Source organism: Macrobrachium nipponense, chromosome 30 (genome assembly GCF_015104395.2).
Source record: "Macrobrachium nipponense isolate FS-2020 chromosome 30, ASM1510439v2, whole genome shotgun sequence".
In the NCBI taxonomy this organism is placed as follows: Eukaryota; Metazoa; Arthropoda; class Malacostraca; order Decapoda; family Palaemonidae; genus Macrobrachium; species Macrobrachium nipponense.
This window is the reverse complement of record NC_087218.1, coordinates 17745688-17769316: the sequence shown is the minus strand read 5'-3', so window position 1 is coordinate 17769316 and position 23629 is coordinate 17745688. Positions and strand designations below refer to the sequence as shown.

The 23629-nt window shown below is 37.9% G+C and overlaps 1 protein-coding gene across 10 annotated transcripts in view; it reads right to left on the bottom strand.

Annotated features, from left to right (window-relative positions):
- Nucleotides 1-23629, bottom strand: part of LOC135202340 (pantothenate kinase 3-like) — a 64247-nt gene that overhangs the window by 22842 nt on the left and 17776 nt on the right. For 5 of the 10 annotated variants that reach the window (XM_064231693.1, XM_064231695.1, XM_064231691.1 and 2 more), the window contains exons 2-5: nucleotides 19376-19535; nucleotides 18776-18969; nucleotides 18368-18604; nucleotides 16722-16892 (exon numbers count right to left, since the gene is read on the bottom strand). In XM_064231693.1, the coding sequence (XP_064087763.1) occupies nucleotides 16722-16892; nucleotides 18368-18604; nucleotides 18776-18969; nucleotides 19376-19532 (759 nt within the window). In that variant the 5' untranslated portion in view covers nucleotides 19533-19535. Of the gene's footprint in view, nucleotides 1-16721; nucleotides 16893-18367; nucleotides 18605-18775; nucleotides 18970-19375; nucleotides 19536-23200; nucleotides 23243-23629 lie in introns of those variants that run through there. The other 5 variants (XM_064231689.1, XM_064231697.1, XM_064231690.1 and 2 more) reach the window with 5 other exon arrangements.

The window sequence follows — 23629 nt, the reverse complement described above, 5'->3', positions numbered from 1 at the left end:
AATTGCGCACATTTCCATATATAAAACTTTATATAACAGCTAATTTTAAAATGGTGCAAACATTACCACAATCGCATGTATGATTTTTTTCGGAAGAGTTACCGCGCGGACGCAAGGAAAAAGATTTTTCATAAATTCACCATAAATCAAAATATTGTGCTAGAGACTTCCAATTAATTGCAAAATTAAGGTAAATGATTGAATGTTACTAAAATATAAGAGTTTTAGCTTACAATTGCGTTTTTCGACTATTTCGGTAGAGTCAAAGTTGACCGAAGGTTGAAAGTTTGGCAATTATCGTTATTTATATGAAAATATCTCAAAACTGATAAAAGCTACAATCATGAGTATTTTATTGTTGTATTCTACATAAAAATGTGCACATTTTCATATATAATACTTCATGTAACGGCTAATTTACAATGGTACAAAAATTATGTCAAAGTGATGAAATAACTTCAGAGATGTGTCACAGATACTTTTTAGTGTGGCAAGAAAGAAATTTGTGCTTGCGCGCCTGCGTAACGATTGTAAACAAAACAACACCTTGATCCGTGAACTCCCAGCATCCCCCAAGGCGCATGATTCAAAAGTTTTAGGCTGGTAGGCCTATAAGTATTTTTCCGCAAATTTAAAAAAAACTTTTGTAAGTCGACGTAAAATACCTCCAGTCGGCACACGGGGAGACTAAAAAAATGTCGACGTAAAATACCTCCAGTCGGCACACGGGAGACAAAAAATGTCGACGTAAAATACGTCCAGTCGGCGTAAGAGGGTTAATTACATGAAGGACGAATGAAAATTAATTTCATTTTTACATATGGTAGTCACCACTGAGAGTTAGCGTGTTTTTAGCATGTCAACAACTGTAATACAACTCAAATGACTGGAACTAATATCAGCAAAAAATTGTTCTTCAATTCAGTTATTTAGATCAGTACTTACTGCTATCTATCCCTGTATTTTGTTAAGCAGTGGTCATTGAAATAGTAAGTGGTTATTAATTACAAATAGTAATGAATTATTAGATAAACCAGTATATTTGGGAAGCCTGGTTGAATCTATGCCAATTCGTATTTAGCTTACCTGTGAAAGTGAGTGTGTATAGATATAGTATATACATATAAATATACGCACATGATTTATCACATCACCATGAGTCATATATATGTATTGTGTAGATATATATATATATATATACATATATATATATATATATATATATATATATATATATATATATATATATATATATGATTCATATATATGAATCATATACAGTAGACCCTTGACTCACGAACGCATTGACCCACGTACAACTCGATCCCCGACCAAAATTATAGGTAAAATTTCACCCTTGACCTACAAACTAACTTTGAGATACGAAAAAAAAAAATGCGGAAAATAAAAATTCTGTTTGGGTCATGAACTAATTTTGAGACATGAACATTTGAAAAAAATGCTGGAAATTTCTGGAAAATAACAATTCACTTTGTTTCACAAACTAATTTTTAGACACAAACATTTGAAAAATGCGCGAAATCGCCCAGCACACGTGAGAGCGTTTGAGTTGCCATGGGAACAGCCATCCTCCAGCCGCCCACGCACGGCGTCACCCACGCATCGCTCTTTGTCTCATCTCATTGTGTACAAGACGTTCGTCAATTCGCTTAGCATTTTTTTTGCGCTAAAACTTGTGATTTTCTTCATAATGGGCCCTAAGAAGTGAAGAGTGGTGGTGAAAGTAAGAAAGTGAAGAGTGATGGTGAGAAGAGGGTGCAGAGGAAGATAACCATTGAAATAAAGAAAGAAATTATAGAAAAGTTTGAACGTGGTGTTCGCGTGACGATATCGCAAGTGAGTACAAGATGGGCCAAGTCGACAATTTTGAAACAAGGATGCCATTAAAGCAGCAGGAGCAACTTGCTCGGGAGCAATCAACTGACGAAGAGGAGGCTGGGGAGGAAGTTACAGATGTCAGCAGTGATGTGATAAAAGCCGCATTGGAAAAGTGGAATGATGTCCAGTGCTTCCTTGAATTGTATCATCCGGACAAAATTGTTACGAACAGGATCGTGAATATGCTCAATGAAAATTTAATGAGCCATTTCAGAAAAGTTATGCAAGGAAGGAAAAGGCAACAGACATTGGATAAGTTTGTGATTAAACGTTCACCAAAAAAACCTAGAAGAGTTGATCTCCGGAACGAGATCTCCCCGACCTGGATGGGGGAGGGTCTCCTTCCGCACAATAACCTCCTCCCACCCACCACCCTCCTCTTCTCTTGTCCGTCAAGCCAGAAGTCTCGCCAGTCATAGTAAGTGTTCACTTTACAAACGTTTTTATAGTGTTAGTTTACCATTTTAAATTATATTATTAGATATATTAAGGTTTTTTACACTGACTTTTACATTATCTGTGTAAAATAAGGCAAAATATACATAATATATATTGGTTCGTAGGGGTCGAGAACCAATTAATATTATTCCCATTAAACCTTATGGGGAAATTAGCTCCAAGTCACGAACAATTTGGAACACGACCAAGGTCTAGGAACGGATTGTGTTCGTGAGTCAAGGGTCTACTGTATATGCATTAAGCTACAAATGTCCTTTACAGTGGGGAACATCTCCCCCCTTATTCGCCTATTCGCAGTATTTTTCCATGAGAAAACTCCACAATTTCCTGGATTTTAATCAATTTCATCATAAAATGCACTTTTTGTTATAAAACTACTAAATAAAAATAGGTATAAAATTTTTAGTGGCTTATCCTTGAGTTTTAACTAACAAAATAGGCCATTTTCAGCATTTTTATTGTAGTTGCAACTATCGGGGGGGCGTTCTGGTATGCATCCCCCACGAATACGGGGACTACTGTACTATCTATGTCGCTCTACCTCAGAATCAATATATTTTCATATATTATGTTAACCAAAGGGGAATTTTTTTTTAGTTAAGAAATTTGTCGTCTCAACTAAAAAAAAAAAATCCCCTGGTGTGAACCTACCCACGCTTCGTCACTTGCTGAACCAGCCTGAGAATATGACACAAAATATTTGCATGTGAAGAGAGAGATTGGGCCAAGAGGGGTAGAATGAGGAGGGTAACTTCAACTATGTGAAGGTGTAGGTTCATATATTAGGAAAACTACAAATTGTTACTTGTTCCTAATTGAATACTGTCTACACCTTCATACATAGGAGAGGCACATCTAGAAGGGAGGTAGATCTCTCAAAGAGTAGTATGAGTGGCCCAATTAATGAATTTAACCTGAACAAATATTATTCTGAGACTAGTACTCACTCCAGATTTCACAGAAGTTTATGAAGCCATTCCTCAGAGTGACAGAGTTAAAAACTGCTCAAGAGACGGAGCTGTGAAGTAGCTTTACGCCTTACGATATTTGTTGTCCTGCTACAACTGGACCCAACGAGAATGTGTCCAAAGATTTACGAGCCAAGTCCTTGAGGTAGAAAAAGGTACAGGTTGTTTGTCGCTTCCAAAAGCCGGTCTACAAGATTTGTCCAGCTGCATAGTTCTTTTTAAAGGCTAATGAAGGACCAATACCTCTAATATTGTGAGCCTTGACTCTGGTAAGGACAGGACTTGCACTACCTTGTGAACTGCAAGCTTTTTTTATCACTTCTCTTGGCCAGAAGGAGACCGTGTTCTTGGACATCTTTAGTTCAGCTTGCACTGATGAACTACCTACGTTTCAATGGCCTGTGTGAGGCTGTCTATTTCAGGTAGTTTTACAACTCTCACCAGACAGTAGCATTTCTTCTTGATCACCTCCCAGAAAGTCCTTGAGAGAAGGAATGGAAATGCTATCAAGGGTCAAAATGTGGAGGGATTCTCTAAGTCCTGGCAATGAAATCTGGAAGGAATGTAAACCTCAATTTGGTCCAACCATGGATATGAGTAATATCAAAGGTTATGTACTTCTTGCACCCTCTTCACAGATGCTAAAGCCAAGAGGAACACTGTTTTCAAGGTCAAGTCTCAATCTGAAGTAGTTTTTATCAGTTCATATGGAGACTTTGTGAAAGGTGTTAGGACTTTGGTAACACTCCAATCAGGCAGCTTTAAAGCTCAATGTGACCAACTTATTTCTAAATGTTTCACCCAATGTGACCAACTTATTTCTAAATGTTTCACCAAGTCTAATAATTCCCACGACATTGACAAGTCTATGACCCTTGCTTTGCTTTAACACTTGGGAAAGGGTGGCCCTGTATCCTTTATTGCTGAGATAGAGAGGTTCTTATTTCTTAGAAAAAGGAGGAAATCTGCTACATCCTTTAAAGCTGTTTTGAGGTAATGTAGATTCCTCTCACTAAACCAACCCATTAAGAACTTCCACTTCCTCTGATACAGGTTAAGAGAGGACTGTCTAACAAAGATGGTGATAACTGTTGCAGGTGTTCTTGAAAACCTTTCTTTCTAAGCAGTTGCTGGATAGCCTCCATCTGTGCAGTTGAAAGGAGGTTCTGCTCAATGTACTCAGCCATTGAGCTCGTCTCAACAGATGGGTCTGTGGTCGTTGTCTTGGAATGCCACTAGCAAGAGAAGGTCAGCGCACCACTCTGCTTGTGGCCACTTTGGAGCTATTAATGTCATTCTTAGGTCCTGTGAGATGAAAAACCTGTTTATTACCTTCTGGATCTGGCTGAACAGGGAGAAACATGTAAACATATAGGTTGTTCCACTGATGTTGAAAACCGTCATGTAGGACGGCTCTTTCGTCTGGGACTGGAGAGCAATACATGGGCAGTTTGCAATTCTTTAATGTCGCAAACAGATCTAATGTGGAACCCTCCCACAATCTGTTCACTACTGTTTGATCCCAGGAAAATTCTATCCTCACTATCTGATCCAGCCTGCTTAGAGCATGTGCCACAATGTTGTTCTTTCCTGGGATGTATCTGGCCATCAGTGCCAGTTCCTCAAGTTCCAACCATTTGTGAATCTTTGCTGCTAATTGATTCAGAACACGAAATACTCCCTCCTCGTTTGCTTGAGTATGCGACAACTGAGGTGTTGTCACTCATGACTACTGTGGTCTTGCCTTGTAGACACTCCTGGAACGATTGCAGAGCTAACCAGGTTGCATTCACCTCCAAGACATTGATGTGCTCCTGGCATTTATTTCCAAACCACTGGCCTGACATGCACCTTCCATTTAGGTGGGGACCCCAGCCCCTTTGGGATGAGTCTGAAAAGACTAACATCTCCAGAGCTGTCTTAGTTGTAGTCCCCACAGACGATTCTGTGGATTCTTCCAACACAGAAGGTCTTGTTTGTTCTTTTCTGTAACTATAGGTCTTTCACTAGTTTTCATTAGACCTTGCCCTTTCCTTTCAAATTCCACTGCAAGGAATGAATTTGGGCCCTGCAAGGAGAACCAGCTTCTTCAAGGACACCAGATGCCTTACCAGGATTTGCCACTTCTTTTTTATTTGTCGAGGTTTGGAGAGGAAAAAGGTTGGATATTCCCAGAAACTAAGATATCCTCTCCTGAGATGGGTAGGACATTGCTTTTCTGTGTTGATTATCATCCCAAAATATCTGATCTGGAGTTAAGGTTTGACATCTTGAGGTTGACCAGAATTCGCAGTCTTGCAGAAATCTAAGATCAAGTCCTGTCCCCATGGGTATGTTCTGTTGTTCATGCCAGAATGAGACAATCGTCCAAGTATCGTCGTAGATGAATTCCTCTCCTGTGGGCCCATTCTGAGACTAGTTGAACTATTTTGGTAAAATCTTGGGGAGCTGTCACTAGGCCGAAAAAGAGAGCCTTGAACTGGAAGAAGGATATATCAGGATCCTGGTAGCTGTTCAAGGTTGACAGATCTACGACAGGTCTCCAACCCAAAGATACTTTCTCTACTAGGAAGAGACAACTGTAGAAACCTTGTGTGTTGTCTTTCACTATTCCAACAGCCCCTTTATCTAGCATGTGTCAAACTTCTAGTAAAAGTTCTCTTTGCTTGGAGAAGTCTTTCCTGTAAGAGGGGAACTTGAGTAAAATGGAAGTCAAGAGTGGTTTTTCACTGAAGGGGAGGATGTATCCTTTCCTGAGAGATTGTACAGTCCAATCCTCTGCTCCTACCTTCTGCCACTCTAACCACTTGGTCACCAGACAGGCCTGTTGTTGTGGATGGAAGATCCTCTCCATCTCATCTATTACTTACTCTTTCCAGCTCAAGTACATCTGCCTGAGTGGATGGGGAAAGAGGAATGGTATGGTTGTCTTCATTTTTCACCTGTCCTTCCTCCGAACGACTGAAAGCCCTGTTAATGAAAATTTCTGCTGAAAAGGTTGCCTTCAGGACCTTGATTGTCTGCTTTGAGGATGCGTGTTTAGTTACGTATTTTAAGGTTTTTCCTGATGGAGTGAAATTTTTCATCACTAACCAAAAATTGTCAGGAACTGATTCCTTAAACTGTATAACCATTGCTCTCTGGCAACTGTCTAGCCAAGAGACAGGTCTCTACATCCTTCCCATTTCAGCATTGGTTAAAGATTAGACTATCTGTCTTAAGCCGTCTACGGAAGTATTTCCAGATAGATGAGAAATTGCTGCACTTACAGTCCTAAGAAAAGAGGTCGGATTCCCTGTGACATAAGAACTTTGAAGCAAGAGGCTAGGGAGCCTTGTTCCCCTGCTATCAGCTTATCTAACTCCTTCAAAGAAGACTTTACCATAGGAGACCAAGATGTTAAGTATATCTTAGTTTTACCAGACCACTGAGCTGATTAACAGCTCTCCTAGGGCTGGCCCGAAGGATTAGATATTTTTACGTGACTAGGAACCAATTGGTTACCTAGCAACGGGACCTACATCTTATTGTGGGATCCGAACCAAACTGTATGGAGAATTGAATTTTTATCATCAAAAATAAATTCCTCTGGCTTCGTGTTGGCCGAGCTGAGAATCGAACTTCGGACCACCGGATTAGTATCTGAGTGCAAAATGCACTCAGTCAACATGGAACTGGAGACCAAGAAGACAAATAAAATGTTTTGTTCCATTGAGGAGGATTTTTCTCTCTGACTCCAGAAGTTTAATTTCTCTCTTATCTTCAAGATGAGTTCTGTAAAACTAAGTTCCTCCTCGGGCAGATCTTGTAGGGTTAAGTCTAATTCCTCTTCCAAGTCTGAAGTGCTCGTCTGGCTTGATGGACTGGGCCTGTTCCATTCCTCATTCCTTTGCTGTAACAGGGTGTCTCATCTCCAATGTCTGGTTTCATCTGAGAGCAGAACAACTCTCAAGTCTCCGTGCGAGTCCCAACTCAAGAGAACAGTTGGGGGACTGTTGTCTAAAGCAAAGAGGAGATGTGCCTCTTCTCTCCGTGCTACTCAAACTTCGAGTAAGCACTGTGCTGCATTATGCTTCTTGGAACCTGATGCGACGGACAGCTCCTCTCTGCATGACGCCACTCATACTTCATTGAAACACCATGCCACATCATGCTTCTAGAACATGTGCAGGAGGCATCCCTTGAAGGGTATGGAGGTTGACAGTTCTGTAGTTTTTCCCATCTGAGATCCTTTTCGTTGGGAAAGGAGATCCTTTCTCCATACAGCCTTGTCACAAAGAGGGTGAGTTCAGAAGACAAGTCTCTTCCATGCTGGAGTAGGATGCAGTGAGGAGACTGACTAGGAAAGGAAAGACCTCCGTCTTCTGCTGTCAACCGCTGGGCCCTGCATGCTCAATGTCCTGTGCCTGCACCGTTGAACTACAGATCACTCTTCTATTCTGGAACTCCTTGTTGAGAGTCTGCCATAGTGCCAACGTTTCTAACGGAATTTCTTTCAGAGCAGAGCTGCGGAAAGTTGTCCCTCCCTAGAGTAATGGGAAGCGGAAAAGGAGTCTGGATGGGTAGCATAGCAGAGGACAAAGGTATAAAAGTGATGTAGAGTTTCTCTGGACACTGGTGTAGGCTTCTTCCTCTGCCTTTTCTCATATTTATCCCACTGAGAAGATGGCCGTTCATCACACTCACTATAAGTGGCAAACTGAATGGGGGTCGGCTAGCACAGGCTACATGCATTTCCCACATGACTTGTCTTTGCCCGTGCATAGATGTCATTCATGATTATATATTATATATCAGTTTAGTCAGAGTTATTTCATTTTTGTTCTTATTACATTCTCTGCCTTATCAAAATAAGGTGGATGTCCAATGTATAAGCAATATATGGTTGATTTTAGGAGGTGTCTATTGATGTATTTAAGTTGTGTTGTGACATCATAGAAGACAAGATGACAGCGGCGTCTGGTGAATGTAAACAATAATAAGGCAGAAGGAGACACTTGCCAGGTTGTTTGGTTGGTAGGAGAGAGCTCTCTGTCAGATAGGAGTTTTTTGGGTTGTAAGTCTTGTGGTGTTGTTCAAAGGTATAAGCTGAAGTATACTGGGATCAGAGAATGTGAATAGGTGGGTAGATTGCACATTTGTATTCAAAAGGAAAGATTTGGCTAGGAAAATATTCAAACTGGTAGCAGAGCATGGTTGATCAAAGATGGTTGGATCCGGCAGTGAACAAAGGGAGACTAGATGGAGAAGGTTAATGTCCAAAACTTAGCGGGATACAAGAACAGTACAAAGGATGGAGTGGTCAAGTCGAAGATTGGCTATTGGAAGGATTAGATAAGAGATAAACTTAAGGGTACAGAGGGTGCAAAGATAATCCTAGTCAAACTAGATGAAGCCTAGCTAAAAGTCATGCTAATGGAGAATTACACTAGAATAAAAATCTATTTTCAAATGAGAAGAGAACTGAATGAAAAGATGAGGGACTTTTTAATTAGGTATGAAAAAGCAGCATCCGAGTGTGACAGAGCAATGGGGAAAAGCACACCTGAAGGGGAAGTCAAGGGTTTTCATGTATTGGAGCAAGCAAATTTCACAGAAAATAAAAAACAAATGGTAACAACAGCTTGTGGTCAAGGAAAGTTAGAGTACGAAACAGTGTCGCAAACAATGAAAAGACTACTTGAGGGATTAGGGAATAAAGAGGAACAGGAATAGTGGGGGTCAGAAGGAAATGCGAGTTCTGGGAGAGGGAGAGAAAACCAGAGATATCGGGGAAGATGGAACAGAGGTAGGGGTGGAAGAAATTCTATAAACAAAGAAGGGAAAAGTAACATTTTGTGCAATGTGCAGCTCGGAATGGCATTAGGCTAGGGATTGTCCCCAGAATTTTCATAATAGGAAGAAAACTGAAACAAATCAAGAAGAAAATAAGCAGAAAATGACAAATTTTTAACCAATTTGTATTTTTCATAACTTACAAACCTTTGGTCTTAACATTAGGATAAATACTCAGCGCCAGCTGGAAACCAGTAAAGTTTAAAATAATTGTGTACGCAAGGGACTACTGGCATCAGTGCTTGGTCACGAGACATGTGGAGCCACCCACATACCCCTCATTAACTCGTGACCCCATTAGTTATTTTCTTACCGCCTTTAAGAGAGGACGTGCTTTGCTCCGTCCTTTTAAAGCCGGTTTAGTTTGCCCCCTGTTGTTTTCAATTTATTGTTTGGAATTCCCGGGTATGTGAACATGAAGCCTTCTCATGCTGCGAGTCTTCCTGGATATCGCAAGAAGCAGATAAACGCCCTGATATTTTCTTCAACGATTTCGACGTCGAGGTACTCATCGTGTAGCAAGTCGTAGGTGAAGAAACTCTTAATGTACGGTTAATTTGTTACCTGTGCTTTGGAATATCGCATATTCATATGGATTGCCTGTAACCCAAAGCTTTGATGTATCTGGATGTGCTTTGGGAAGTAATTATGACTAATTGTGCTCCTTTCCCTGCGGGGAGAGGTGTGCATCGCCATCTTGCTTTCGTTCCAGATATGTGGGTAGAGAGGATGTAGGTGTGCGGTCGGCGTTAGGCTTATCAAGAACCAACCCAAGAAGGACAGTTGGTTTGATATATAACATCCTTTCCTATATTGCCAGAAACCATAATGGTACTATTCTCGAGTAACCTAGCCCAGAATTGCACCCAACGTCACTTCACCCCACCTCACTCTTGAAGAATGGGAAACTCCCCACTTACCCCTTCCAGATATGATGAGGTTCTAATGCCTTGCTCTAGACAACTGAAGCTCGAACCCTCTATGTTAGGTTCATGACTTCAATATAGAAACTAGACCAGTATGGAAGATACCTATTTGCAGATTCTAGGTTAACCTAGCCAACAACCACTTGGACTAGTCTTAGTAGGTATAGTCAATTAAGAATTGACTAACTTATTTTAAGTTGGCAAGACCAGGTTGACCCTGGCTTGGATAGGTTAGGCTATGTTAACCGGGCCAAAAGTAGTAGTTCATGTAGAAGTTAATAAAGAAGAGGAAGAGTCGGGGGAAGTGGTTGATGCAATTTTAGACATGGTGTAAATCTACAGTTTGCAGGGAATTGTGACTAACACGAATTGTCATGGATTTGAGTCAGGAAGAATTGATAAGAATGAAGGATATGAAATGAAGGATACTAGGATAGTCTAATAAAAGTGTTTAATTTTGGGGAGACATAAGTCAAAAGCAGTAATATTAAAAAACAAGAAGTTTTATTTGAAGACAAATTCTGCAGGGTGATATACCATGGCTAATAGGTAAGCAAACCATGAGCAAAATGGGTATGACCATAAATCTGAAAGAAAATTGCATCATAATAGAAGTATTAGGGGGAATGAAGGTAAAGTTAAAAGGAGACAACAGGGTCATTTAAGAGTACCTATAAGGAGGAGGAAGGTAGAAGCATTATCAATGGAGGGTTGGAAGAGAGAGTGTCTGAGGGAAATTAAGAGCACAATGAAGAAATTACATTTACAGTTTGGTCACGGAAGTGGAGATAAAATATGGAAGCTAAGAGAAGAATCACAATGGAGTGATGGGTTAATAGAGAAAGAAAAGGGGGGAAATAAAAAAAAAGTTACAAACGGACCTGATTGGAAATTGAGATATGTAAAAGATACAAAAGAAATCCAGCTAAACCAGAGTAGGATTTTCTTGGAGTAAAATGTTTAATGAAGTTGTAGCAATGGATGTGGGAGAGATAGAAGAGAGAAAGTTCTTGGTAATGGCAACGAGGTATTGTCAGGCTATATTTGGAGCGCCTTCCAAAATATTGTCAGACAATGGGAGAGAATTTCAAAATGAAAATGTATGGAGGATGGCAGAAAGAAGAAATATTAAAGTATTAGCCACAGCATCGGAATCTCCATGGAGCAACGGATTATGTGAAAAGACCGTAGGTATGATCAAGGGAAGTGTAAGAAAGATGATGGAGGATGAGGAAGTAGGTAGATTGGTCCATAGCATTGAAATGGGTAGTGAGTGCTAGGAACTGCTTAATGAATAATGGAGGTGTCTCTCCTAACCAATTGATATTTGGTAAAAACCCCTCCCTGCCTAATCTAATGGGAGGAGAGAGTTAAAGTCCTGCAAGCAGAGAGAAAGGGATGGAACAGAGTATGGTAAGGGACACCTGAATGCAATGCACAAGACCGGAGAAATGTTTATAAAAAATGAGTCGTGTAACAAAATAAGAATTGAGTTAAACAAAAACGTCAGACAACATAAATATGAAGAAGCAGTGGTGGGAGATGAGGTATTTATAAGAGGGACAATGAAAATGAATGGAGAGGACCTGCTCAGGTAGAGGGAAAACAGTAGTAGTTAAACATGGGGATTCTTTAAGAGAAGTAGCTGGAATACACATTACTGGGATTCAAAGACTATCACTAGAAACAGAAAAGATATCTTCTAGAATAGATAAATCCCATGTTGTGAAAGGTAGATCCGACGGCCCAAATGAAGGGAATGTAGATAGGCAGGAAGAAATAAGATAATAGTGGGCTGGAGAAGGAATGCAGACACAGAAGAGGCTATAGAAAGAGATGTGGTAGAGGAAACAATGGAAGATGATGGGGAAAATGAGATAATAGAAGGTGAGTTAATAAAAGAGATAGCAAAATTCAAAAAGGGAAATAGAGTTATAGCTGTAAGTTAAGTATATCTTAGTTTTACCATACCACTGAGCTAATTAACAGCTCTCCTAGGGCTGGCCCGAAGGATTAGATATATTTTTACGTGGCTAGGAACCAATTGGTCACCTAGCAACAGGACCTACAGCTTATTGTGGGATCCAAACCGCACTCTATCGAGAAATGAATTGCTATCACCAGAAATAAATTCCTCTGATTCCGCATTGGCCAAGCCAGAATTGAACTTTGGACCACCGGATTGGCAGCAGTGCGAAAACCACTCGTCCAGCGAGGAACTGGTCATAGCTGTAAACAATGATACAATAAGAGTAGAAGAATGGACTATATCAAGCCTTGCGGGAAAAAGATCAAGCAAATCATGGGCTGATTCACACAAGATCAAGCAAATCATGGGCTGATTCGTACGATGTCCAAGACTCGCAGTCAGGTGATAAGGGGTGAGTTAAACTTGAGGGATTATAGTCAAGTAAAAAAATTGAAAATGAAGAGGAGGTGTTGCTAGGATTTGAAAATAGAAGCGTAATGGAAGCCAAAGAAAAAAATTCATAAGTTGGAGAGAAAACAAGGTATAGGAGGAGGTAAATGATGTTGGACAAAAAGCTATATCTACAAAATGGAGAGTAACTGAAAACATAAAAGAAGAGGAAAGGATATGTAAAGCATGATTGGTAGCTAAAGGGTTTGAAGAGGAGATGGCGAAATGGGAAAAAGATGCTCCCACATGCAATGCTGAAATTTTAAAATTTTGTTTGACCATAATAAAAGTGAAAGTTTGGAATTGTTATACATTGGATATCAAAACTGCATGTTTACAAGGTGACAAAATACAAAGAGAAGTATATTTAAAGCTACCTAGGGATGATGGTTGGAGTGGATTATGGTAGTTGAAGAAAACTGTTTATGGGCTCCAGGATGCAGCAAAAGCATGGTATTGTAAATAGGTGAAAGTAGTGGAGGAGCTTAAAGGTGAGAGAAGTAGACTAGAACCTAATATAATCTTTTGGAAAAAAGAAAAAAAATTGAATAGTATTTTTTGTACACACACAGATGATTTTTGCTATCGAAGAACTGAAGGATTTTTAAAGGAAACAATTGGGAAATTGAAAGGGAAATTCCATGCAGGAGAACAAGAAAGTAAAAGGATTAAGTATATGGGAGTAGTAGTAGAGAAGGAGAGTAGATTTTGCCTTAATCAGTGGCAGGATATAAATTCTATAAGAAAACCAGAAGCTAGAGGATATATGGGTAATAGTGTGTTAGAACAAAAGGAGTTAACCGAGTATAGATCAATGGTAAGACAGTTGAATTGGGTATTGGTACATACCATGCCAGAAATATCATATGTTAGTGGATTAAGTAAAGCATTTAAAGAAGGAACGACTCAGGATATGAGGAAGCTTATTAAAACTGATAAAAACTAAGATAATGATGGGCGAAGTTAAAATAAATGAGATGAAAGAAGAAAAGATTTATTGGGAAGCCTATGCAGACGCTTCATTTGGGAACATAGAAGATGGTCATACTCAACTAGGTTATATTACATCCTTTACAGATGGTAAGAGAAGAAGTCCAGGAATTCCAGGAGAGTGGCAAAATCCACCATTGAAGCAGAAGCGCTGAGTGTTGGGAGGTTATTGAAGGATTGATATATTTCAAGCATTTGTGGCAAGAGGTAGTAGGAGGGAGAAATTTAGAAGTGTTGGTTAATACTGGACTTCCATCAAATCGCGTACTGATGTAAGTAGTAAGAGAGGATTAAAAATAGATATTGCAGCAATAAGGAAAACCATAGAAAGGATCAAATAGCTGATGTATAAACAATAACAGAATTGGAACTCAAACAAGAACAAGGGCTCAGAAAACGTATGTGTGGTCCACCCTCATGTTTGGAGCAGAGAGCTGGACAATCACCAGGGAATTGAAAGCCTATTGAATGCAGCAGAGATGTGGTTTTATAGAAGAATGCTGAGAATATCATGAACAGATAGAGTAACAAATGAGGTGGTGTTAGCAAGAATTGGAACACACAGAGCCCTTGTAAGAGAAGTAAGGAGGAGACACAAGAATTTTGTTGGACATATAAGAAGTGAGAAGATGGAGCATTTGTGCCTTACTGGAAGGATAGAGGGGAGGAAAACGAGAGGTAAACAAAGAGTAAAATAATTGGACAGCTTGGTGGGAGACTTGGATGGAGAATACACTGTAAATCAACTAATACAAGCGGCTAAAGATTGAAAGGGGTGGAGGCAAATGACCCCCAACGTCCTAGACACGACACTTCAATGGATAGATAGGAGTTTCAGGGGAAAATATGAGAAATTATGTAGAGGGTAAAGAGTTGGAGAATAGAGGAAATTAGAGGGGACTAAGTTAGGAAGCAGCCAGAGGGGAGGGAGAAAGAGATAAGTGTGATATATATTATATATCAGTTTAGTCAGTTATTTGATTTTTATTGTTATTTCCTGCATTGTCAAAATATGGTGGATGTCCAATGTATAGGCAATTATATGGTTGATTTTAGAAGGCGACTATTGATGTATTTAAGTTGTGTTGTGACGTCATAGAAAACAAGATGGCAGTAGCATCTGGTGAATGTAAACAACAATAGAGGCAAAAGGAGACATGTGGTATTTTGTTTGGTTGGTAGGAGAGAGCTCTCTGTCGGATAGTAGTTTTTGGGTTGTAAATCTTGTTGTGGTGTTGTTCAAAGGTGTAAGCTGGAGTATACTGGGATCGTAGAATGTGAATAGGTGGGTAGATTACCCATTTGGGTTCAAAAGGAAAGATTAGGCTGGGAAAATATTCAAAATTCATGTTTCCCATTACCTTCCATGATGGAGGAAGAAACACGAAACCATGGTAAGGAGGCTGTTTAACTTAAAACACTTATGAAACACATTTCACAAAGTTTCAAAAAGATCATCAAGAGATGAGCAAGACTGAACAACCACCCTAATGCCAACGCTTGATCACAAGATCAAGTCAGAGTGGATAATATCTTTCTATTATCCATTAAAAGTGGACACCTCATCACACACTCCGCTGGGAAGCAAATGACGAAGCATGGGTAGATTTACACCAGGGCAGATGAGGGCACAAAAAGGTAATGGATTTCAGTAGAACGAGTCTACAGTCAGCCAAGTCAAGCATGGGTATCACAACACTGTCCAGTAAGCTGAGGTATCACAGTACAATAATGGAATTTTTATAATATTACCTTAGCTAGAGACAAATCACATGGAATGGTGAACATGTCCAAGTTACAAGACAAGACAATGCAGACAACACATCATGAGCAGAGCTGTAACCCAGCTAAGGTAGCGGACACAACAGGCTTTCAGGACCAAGAATTTGGCTATGTCAGGAACCTGAAGCAGAAGTGATAGTAGCTGTTTTCAATTGGAGATGGAACCATGAGTGCAAGTAGAGTTGCTAGTAGGTCATACAGTAGAACTGTTCAATATCTCTTCTGGTTTATTCATCCTTAAACAGTTTTCAAAGCAGAACAAGAATATGCATGTTGTCTCCTGCAATCTGGAGTGCTTTGGTATTCTCCAACACACAACATACCAGGTTAACACATGCATATTATATGATACATTAACCAAGGTCCTTCATTTCAAAAATCATTTTACAACATGAGAGATGGGCTAGAACCATGAATCAGCCAGATAAAAGTTATATTCAGTGAAGATTCAGTTTTGGGAAGCAACAAGATTCATTTCAAGCCTTTGATTTTCCAATGGCATTTATCAACACTCCAAACATGCTTGCTGGCAGCATAGAAAGGATGGCAGACTAGACTGCTAAAAGGGAACTGCTTCCTGATTTAGAAATGTAGAAGTTAAAAAATAGCTAGAGATTCACCAAAATAGAACTTTCCCCTCCTTTGTCTTTCTTTCTGGACAATACATCCTTTGTATCTACCTTTCTGGACAATACATATACCCTTGCCTCTAAACTTCTGCATAATATACCCCTTGTCTCTAAAAGTTTTACTAATGAATTGTATTAAATATTCTGAATGCACTCATTTAATTTTTTTACATTTGGCCTGAGTTAATACTGTACTTGCCAAAATGTTACTTAAACATGCCTCAACAAATTCAGAGAATTGGGCTCAATCAGAATTGATGTTTTGCAGCAACAAGGTTTTACTCTATTCTTTTCATATTTTGTGAAAAATCACTTCTATAAATGCATAGTGCAATAAAATAACCTATTTACAGGTGCTTCAAATGTTAACAAAGATTCATTTGATAAAAATTATAAATTTAACCATTTCTGTACGGAAATTTTCTCAAAGCCTCCAAAATTCTATTTCTTTTCCTCTTTTAATTCTTAGACAAACAAATTTTGACTGAGAAATTATCATTCTTTCTTTTCGACCAAGATACAGCTACACAACTACTACAACTAATGCAAGGTCAAGACTCATTTTGGATAAGGGGCTACTCTGACTTAAAATACATGTTATCTTACCTTAGGATATACTTAAATGCAAAATTCTTTTAAAACATCCATACATGCATTATGCTACCAGGAATTGAATCACTACTACAAGGGAATAAATATTCCCCTTATATAAGTCTTAGAAGCAAACTTGCTTTTGAAAGGCATTCACTAAACATAACAGAAATTACAAAAGATTATAACACCAGCAAATGACAAAATGGGGAATAATGCTCACCAAAAAAGGATAAGGGTCACTAAAATCATACATGATTTTTTGGCAGGTTTCTTCATTCCGGGGATTAATGAAGTAATAACATTCCCTGTCCATATTGTTATCCTCTATATACTCAATACCTCGTATCAAGCAGTCCAGTTCATCAAATTTGTGCAACGTTAGGTTCACTTCCTGAAATAAATGCAGAGAATGATTATAAAATATATGCCTATATATACAAAAGGACCTTAAACTGAAAATTTAATACTAATATTTCTGGGAAGCAGACATCTACTACAAGCTACCTATTTCTTAACTGTTAAGTCCCACCAACGCTATATTAAAATGTCTACAAATGAACATTTCTGCCATGGTTACACTGCTTCTTTACATTTGACTTTAGGCTTTTCCCACCTAGCTGTCCAACTTCTTTAACTTTGTCTTGCTACAACTTTTACCGACTGTTTAAGAAGAAATTCAAGCCCGGAAGAGTAACACCCCTGTCTAGTATAATAGTACTCTCATGAACCGAGAGATTGTTGACTGAAATATACCAAGTAGCCCTAAACTGCAACTCAAGCAAATATACCGGTGTATAAAATTTTTTCAACGTTTTGCAACCCTGATGAAGAAAAACATCTCTAAATGCTACTTTTTCACAGTAGCCAATTTTTTATTAGGAAACTGAGTGAAAAAAATGTTTAAACAAAAGGCTGGCCCCCTCAAAAAAAATCTGCAGTGTGTCTGTAAATATGAATGTTGACTGTTTAGTATAAACCCCTAAGATATTTCCTCTATTTACAGAGCTCTAAATGAAAGATAAAAAGAATCCTTTAAATTCTTCACCTTATAATTGGAACTACTAAAAGAAACTACATTCACTATTTTACTGCCAACGGGCCATTGCCTCCCACTTCTACATGTCACATGTGGAACATATGGTTATTCTACATATTAACTCACTTCCAACTGTATGGTGTACTGTTAGTGATTCTTTGTTCACTTGTTAAATCTATTAAAGCAACTTAAGCAAACCACAAGGTCAAATTTTGAGAGGTTCCAAGGACTTGTTCTTAACAATTTGTCCTTATGAGGTAGAAACTGGATAAACTACCAAATTGAAATTAGGTAGCCAGGTGGGAATAAAATTACGGAAACAAAGGAAACCCATGAAATATGAAAAAAAAAATAATAGATAAAAGTTACTTTCAAAAACTCAACTTTTTCCATCTTTTAACATATTACATGGAAATAACCAATAATCCAGTTAACCAAAGGTCTGTCTTGTGGGATGAAAAGAGTTAGCTCAAGAATCACAAATTATGTAAAGGTTATCCCAGCATACCTGAACATACACATTGGTTAATTGTTAAGGGTGTGATGGAAGTTTGTCAAAAACTACCAGAGTACAGAATGCAATGCTATTGTATATTTCACTCTTCAAGGGTTAAACAATATTCAAGCTGAAATAAAATAAACAAACTGAAATTTTTAAAAATGGCAAAAGGCACTGGCAGTGTATGAGACAATATTATCAAAACTGATCCCTTATAACTACGAACACCACATCCGCACATCACCACAACCAGACCACCACCAGTGCAGTTGCAAGACACGGTCACCGCCACCAGCCAAATACTGTGGTACCCAGGCCTGTCTCTACCCACACAAGGAGGTTGCCCGTCAGCTGCAGGATGGCAGGAGTGGTGAGAATTAACTTTAATACCCACGCGTTGAAAATCTTTTTCAAATTTGTACGCTCCACCGCCAGTGGCACAAATGGTTGATGCCAAAGTAGCCATTCCTTTGCTCTTGGACAGCTCTAGAAACTGTGGCATCTCGGAGGTAGGAAATCGAATGAAATGCAGGGTGCCAGTGTGGTTGCCCACACGAACTTTCTCCATCTATGGGGAAAAATAAACAGAATTAGATTAATATTGGTTACACATGAATGACTGTTATTTTCATCTCAAATTATACGGTTATTCATATAAAAATGAATTACTCTATATAAATGAGTAACTAGAATGAACTATGCCTACAGAGAGAACTGTCTTACCCTGTTCTGTGCTTACCTGAAGATGTGCGTCTCTATGGCCAGCATCTCCATAAGCCGAGTTACTTTTCAAATACTTTCGAATGTTCTTCACTGTCTCCACTTCACTCTCTTCTTCAGCCTCACTTAAATCCGTAGGTTCAAAATACACGAGTTTCGTCAAGGTTCCTCCAATGTCCATTCCAAACCATGGCATTGCTGTAAGGAAAAATACTACAATTTATTGGTACTCTCAAACAGAAAACCACTTTGGCTACTCTATTCATAAATCACTGAGATTAAATGTAATAACAGCAACCAACAGGAAAACCTTAAAGTATATAAAAAAAAAAGTAATTAAAAGTACGTAAAATGAGATAGCATGTAATATACTTATACATATGTATTAAAAGGGAACATTTGTTTATATTTCATGAAGGTACTTATCTGACTATTGCCAACTACACATCCATTCATTAGATATACTGTACCTTGCATTCAAGGTCTTGAAAAAAAAAAATTCATGAGAAATCTCAAAACACTGTCCTTCAGGAAAGAACTTTACAAATTAATCATCATTATTTTCAAAGGTTCTCCATTTGCCTTTTCAATTGAGGTCTTTGTCACTTGTAGTACTTACGTGGAATACAGTCATGGGAGTTTTGGTGACCATTGCTGCCATTAATTTCCGTCACCACTCTGTTTTTGGAATGTGAATCAGACTGGCCATTCAAAGTCTGGCCACTGCATGATGGCTGATTTGCAGCATTTCCTGAGTCAGATTTTTCAACAGGCATTTTCTGAAACCAGTAACAAAGTTAATGAGCATATAACTAGGTAGCATTTCAAAACTGGTTTACCTTGACTTACTACAGTATGTTTTTCAGAAATGCAGTTTAAAAACTTCTATATATTGCTTATTTAAAAAAAAAAGTATAGCATCAAAATCCCAAGAAAAATCCCACAATTTTAAATGAATCTGATAATGCATAACATACTGTCCATTGCTTTAATAGCTAACAATTGCTTGGAAAGTGTCTTGGCTATCATAATCTCACCTAGACAGGGTTTTAAATCAGTATACTAGAATTAAAAGTTAGAATACTTGTCAGTTCTTCTTATAAAATTATGACTACTAGATAGAAAACCAGCAATAACGGGGCCCTGGTCACTTCTTACTAGAAAATAGGAGGAAAAAGTAGCAGTTTTTACTGCTTAACCTAGTGCTCCCAAGATTAAGATAGGACAGGATTCTTCTCTAAATGCCCTTTCTACAAATGTAGGTTTCTTTAGTCAACTAAGCAGGTTCTTATCCAGAATATTTATGGTTCTACTCCAGAATATCAATGGAAGTAGTTTGTGGTTTTAGTAGTTTGTGGTTTTAATCTAAAAAATTTCTTTATCTTGTCAAAGGATTTGTGTCCCTATCACGCCAAACTAATAACCTTAAGCAAACACTTCTCATGCTACCCCAAGACCTTCCAAATGAGCACATTCTTTATACAGTACCTTCAGAAAATGTGTTGCACAATGAATAATAATCACAAATGTCAACAGAGAAAGTATCAGTGCAATGATTCAGCTAACTACCGAAATTTGTATAATTCTCCTCATGGATACCATAACAAATATACATACATATATATATATATATATATATATATATATATATATATATATTATATATATATATATATATATATATATATATACTATTATATAGTATATATTATTATATACACGTAATATGTACATAGTTGCTATTTATATACATATATTCATGATGATTGTGAAAATGTAAAAAGGAGATGCAGAAGTCTAGATGATATCTAGATGATATCAAACGTTTCAATGTACAGTACTTAACGTAATTTGCCTTTGACCAACAAATACCAAGAACAACGTTAATATTTATACAATGTAGTGGTCCCCAAGCTTCAAAAAGGAGCAATTGTTTAAATACATTATACATTAACCTTAAGTTTAACACCTACTACTGAAGAGTGTTGCCAATACATACCCTATGAAACCGTGTAAGCTAATAAAAGATGAAGCTGCAAGGCAGCGGGTAGACCCTGTAACAAGCTAAGGGTTGGAAAAAGTTGCCAAATGTATAGGAATTTTAATGACAGAAGTATGAAAATTAGAAGAAAAAAAATTCTAGCTAGCTAAAACATACAGAAATGACATATGCGCACATAGTAAGTCTATAAATGTTGATTACATGAATTTCATTATAAATGTCACCTAAAATTTGGCCTTCACTTTTCAATACAGAACTAATTTTCACTGGATGGCCGACCTTTTGTTGAATTTTGAACTATGTTTCACATTAAAATGGGCAATAATATAGAGTAATTTAGAATGCAAAAACTGAGTTAAAAATAAACAACAAAAAATTTCCAAACTGAGTTCAAGTGCCAACTGTTGATGGTTAAAGATAAGCAATACAGTGGACCCCCCCATATTTGTGTTCTCCGGATTCGCAGACTCACGCATTCGTGGATTTCTCTCTGGAACATCTCCCCGCATTATTTGTGGAAAATTCCCCTATTCGCAGTATTTTTCTATGAGAAATATCCACAAAATCCTGTTTTACTTTATCAAATCATCATAAAATGCACTTTTTGTGATAAAAACTATTAAAAAAACCAGGTATAAACACTTTTCGTGGGTTTTTCTTAGTTTTAACTAACAAAATAGGAGGTTTAAAGTATTTTTATAGGGATTCCAACTATTTGCGGGGGGGGGGGCTCTGTTACCCATCCCCTGCAAATACTGGGGGACCACTGTACACCTGCAGTAAAAAAATGCATACACACATCCTTAAGCTTCCAGAAAAAGCTCAATTACATAATTAGGTACAGGTCATAAATGTTAAGGGTGCAAAAGCATCACAGACTTCTAAATAGGCTTGACCTACACTAACACACAAACCATGAACAATTTATTGCCTAGCCTACACAATAACGAAATGCAACGCAATTAAATAGTTTACTGAAACTCAGCATTATCAGTCAAAGCACACAAACTTAAGGACTACTACGCAACTGAGACATACTCTTCCCCTACAGCAGATATGGCCGATGCAATAATGAAAAGAGTTAAAAACAAATGAAAAACACTACAAAATATATATAGTAGCTGACATGCATTCACTAAAAATCAAGAGAAAAAACCCAGAACTGAAAAACCTCAAGCCCAAAAAACTGGTAACAGTGGTATAATTACTAGAATTCATCATAACTTTTCCTAACCAAATAAAGGGAGAGGGACCCAGAAACCACCACATACAAGTTGCTGTAGTTGCCAAAGACTTGGCTCATGACACCTCTTTAGTTCTAGAAAAAGTTTTTTTCTACCTGGCTTATTTAGGAGCAAAAAGACTGAGGTTCTTCATATCCAATGGAGGTTAGATGTCTTGTGTAAAAGGAATTTGAAATAAAATGCTGACAATTACAAACTTGAAGGACTAATTTGTTGTCACATACTTATATAGAACATCTCTCATGAACACGTCACAAAATGGGATTAGAATAGCTTGTTTCTACTGTCACATTAGGGGGTTTAATGTGGGAGAAGAAACAAATGGGCAAAAAAAACACACAGTGCCCACATGGTTTTGCCTAAGAATTTGGCAAGGATGATCAAACATGGACTAAGAAGGGTAAGGAAGGACTCCACACACAAATATTGATTCATGAAATTTTTTTCCAGGACAACACTGAGTGAATATAATGCAGTACTATTGACATCATTTGAGAAATTTACCAAGATAATCTGAGAAATTTACAGTCTTTTGTTTATGATTTCAAGCTACCAGAAGCTCTGAGTTGCCATGTTTAGTACCAGCCCCTCAGGGATGAATGTAAAATAAAAGAAAAGAAAGTAAATTTCTTAAATTATCTCCGAAAATTTCACAAGTTATCTCAATAGTATGTCATTAGCAACACCATTTTCTATATTGTTCAGTCAAAAAATTTCATTAATAACATTTCCATCCTTATAATCTACAAAAGAATTACACTTGGGACACTGCAAAAAATGGGTAAAACTCATTCCCGAGGGAGGGCAAAATTCAGTAGAATATAGCAATACTTCAAAAATAATCCAGGAGCTAGAGGGACACAGCTAAACTAAAGGCACCATTACATACTGTAAACTGAAGTTAGGTTTTTAATTAATGCCCATTTTCCAAAATCCTATATAATTTCTGACACTTGTAACAACTAATCCCATTTCTGCATTTATCGAGGACCCACAATTCCTAGAGAAGATGTTGTTAATACATAATCCATGCTTACCAACAATGCACTTGCACAAATAAAATCCAATTAGGACTCCAGTCTCAAGATAGTGTTGATATAAACAAAGAACTTAGAAAAATTTCCATAGCATCCAAACAAGATGCCTACTTTATCATCAGTTTTCTTGGTAATTATTTTAAATTCTCAAATTATCTCACCTGTATTGCATTACGTATAAGCAACATTTCCTACAAGTAATGGTCAGTCAAAGAATTTCATGAATAAACAATATCTTCATGCAGAGTGGTTCCTTTGAAGATTGACGTAGCTTTTCTACATAATGCAGCCCAAGCCTTATAACTATCAAGATAATCATTACCCTGCCATTCAACCTCGCTGAAAAAGTCACAATCAGTTTTATCTAATCACTGGTGCTAGGCAAGACTCTTTGAATTAATTTCTGTGAAATTACCTAACTGGACAATGACTATCTTTGGCAAGCTAAGCTATTCAATACAGGCAAAAGGTAGGCTAAAGTAACTGGTTCATGAGAGTGCTTGATAAAATATAGGACTACTACCACTCCCCTCTGGTTCAGCAACTACCTAGGTAATACTACTTTGACATGTAAAATGGGTGCCACTTTT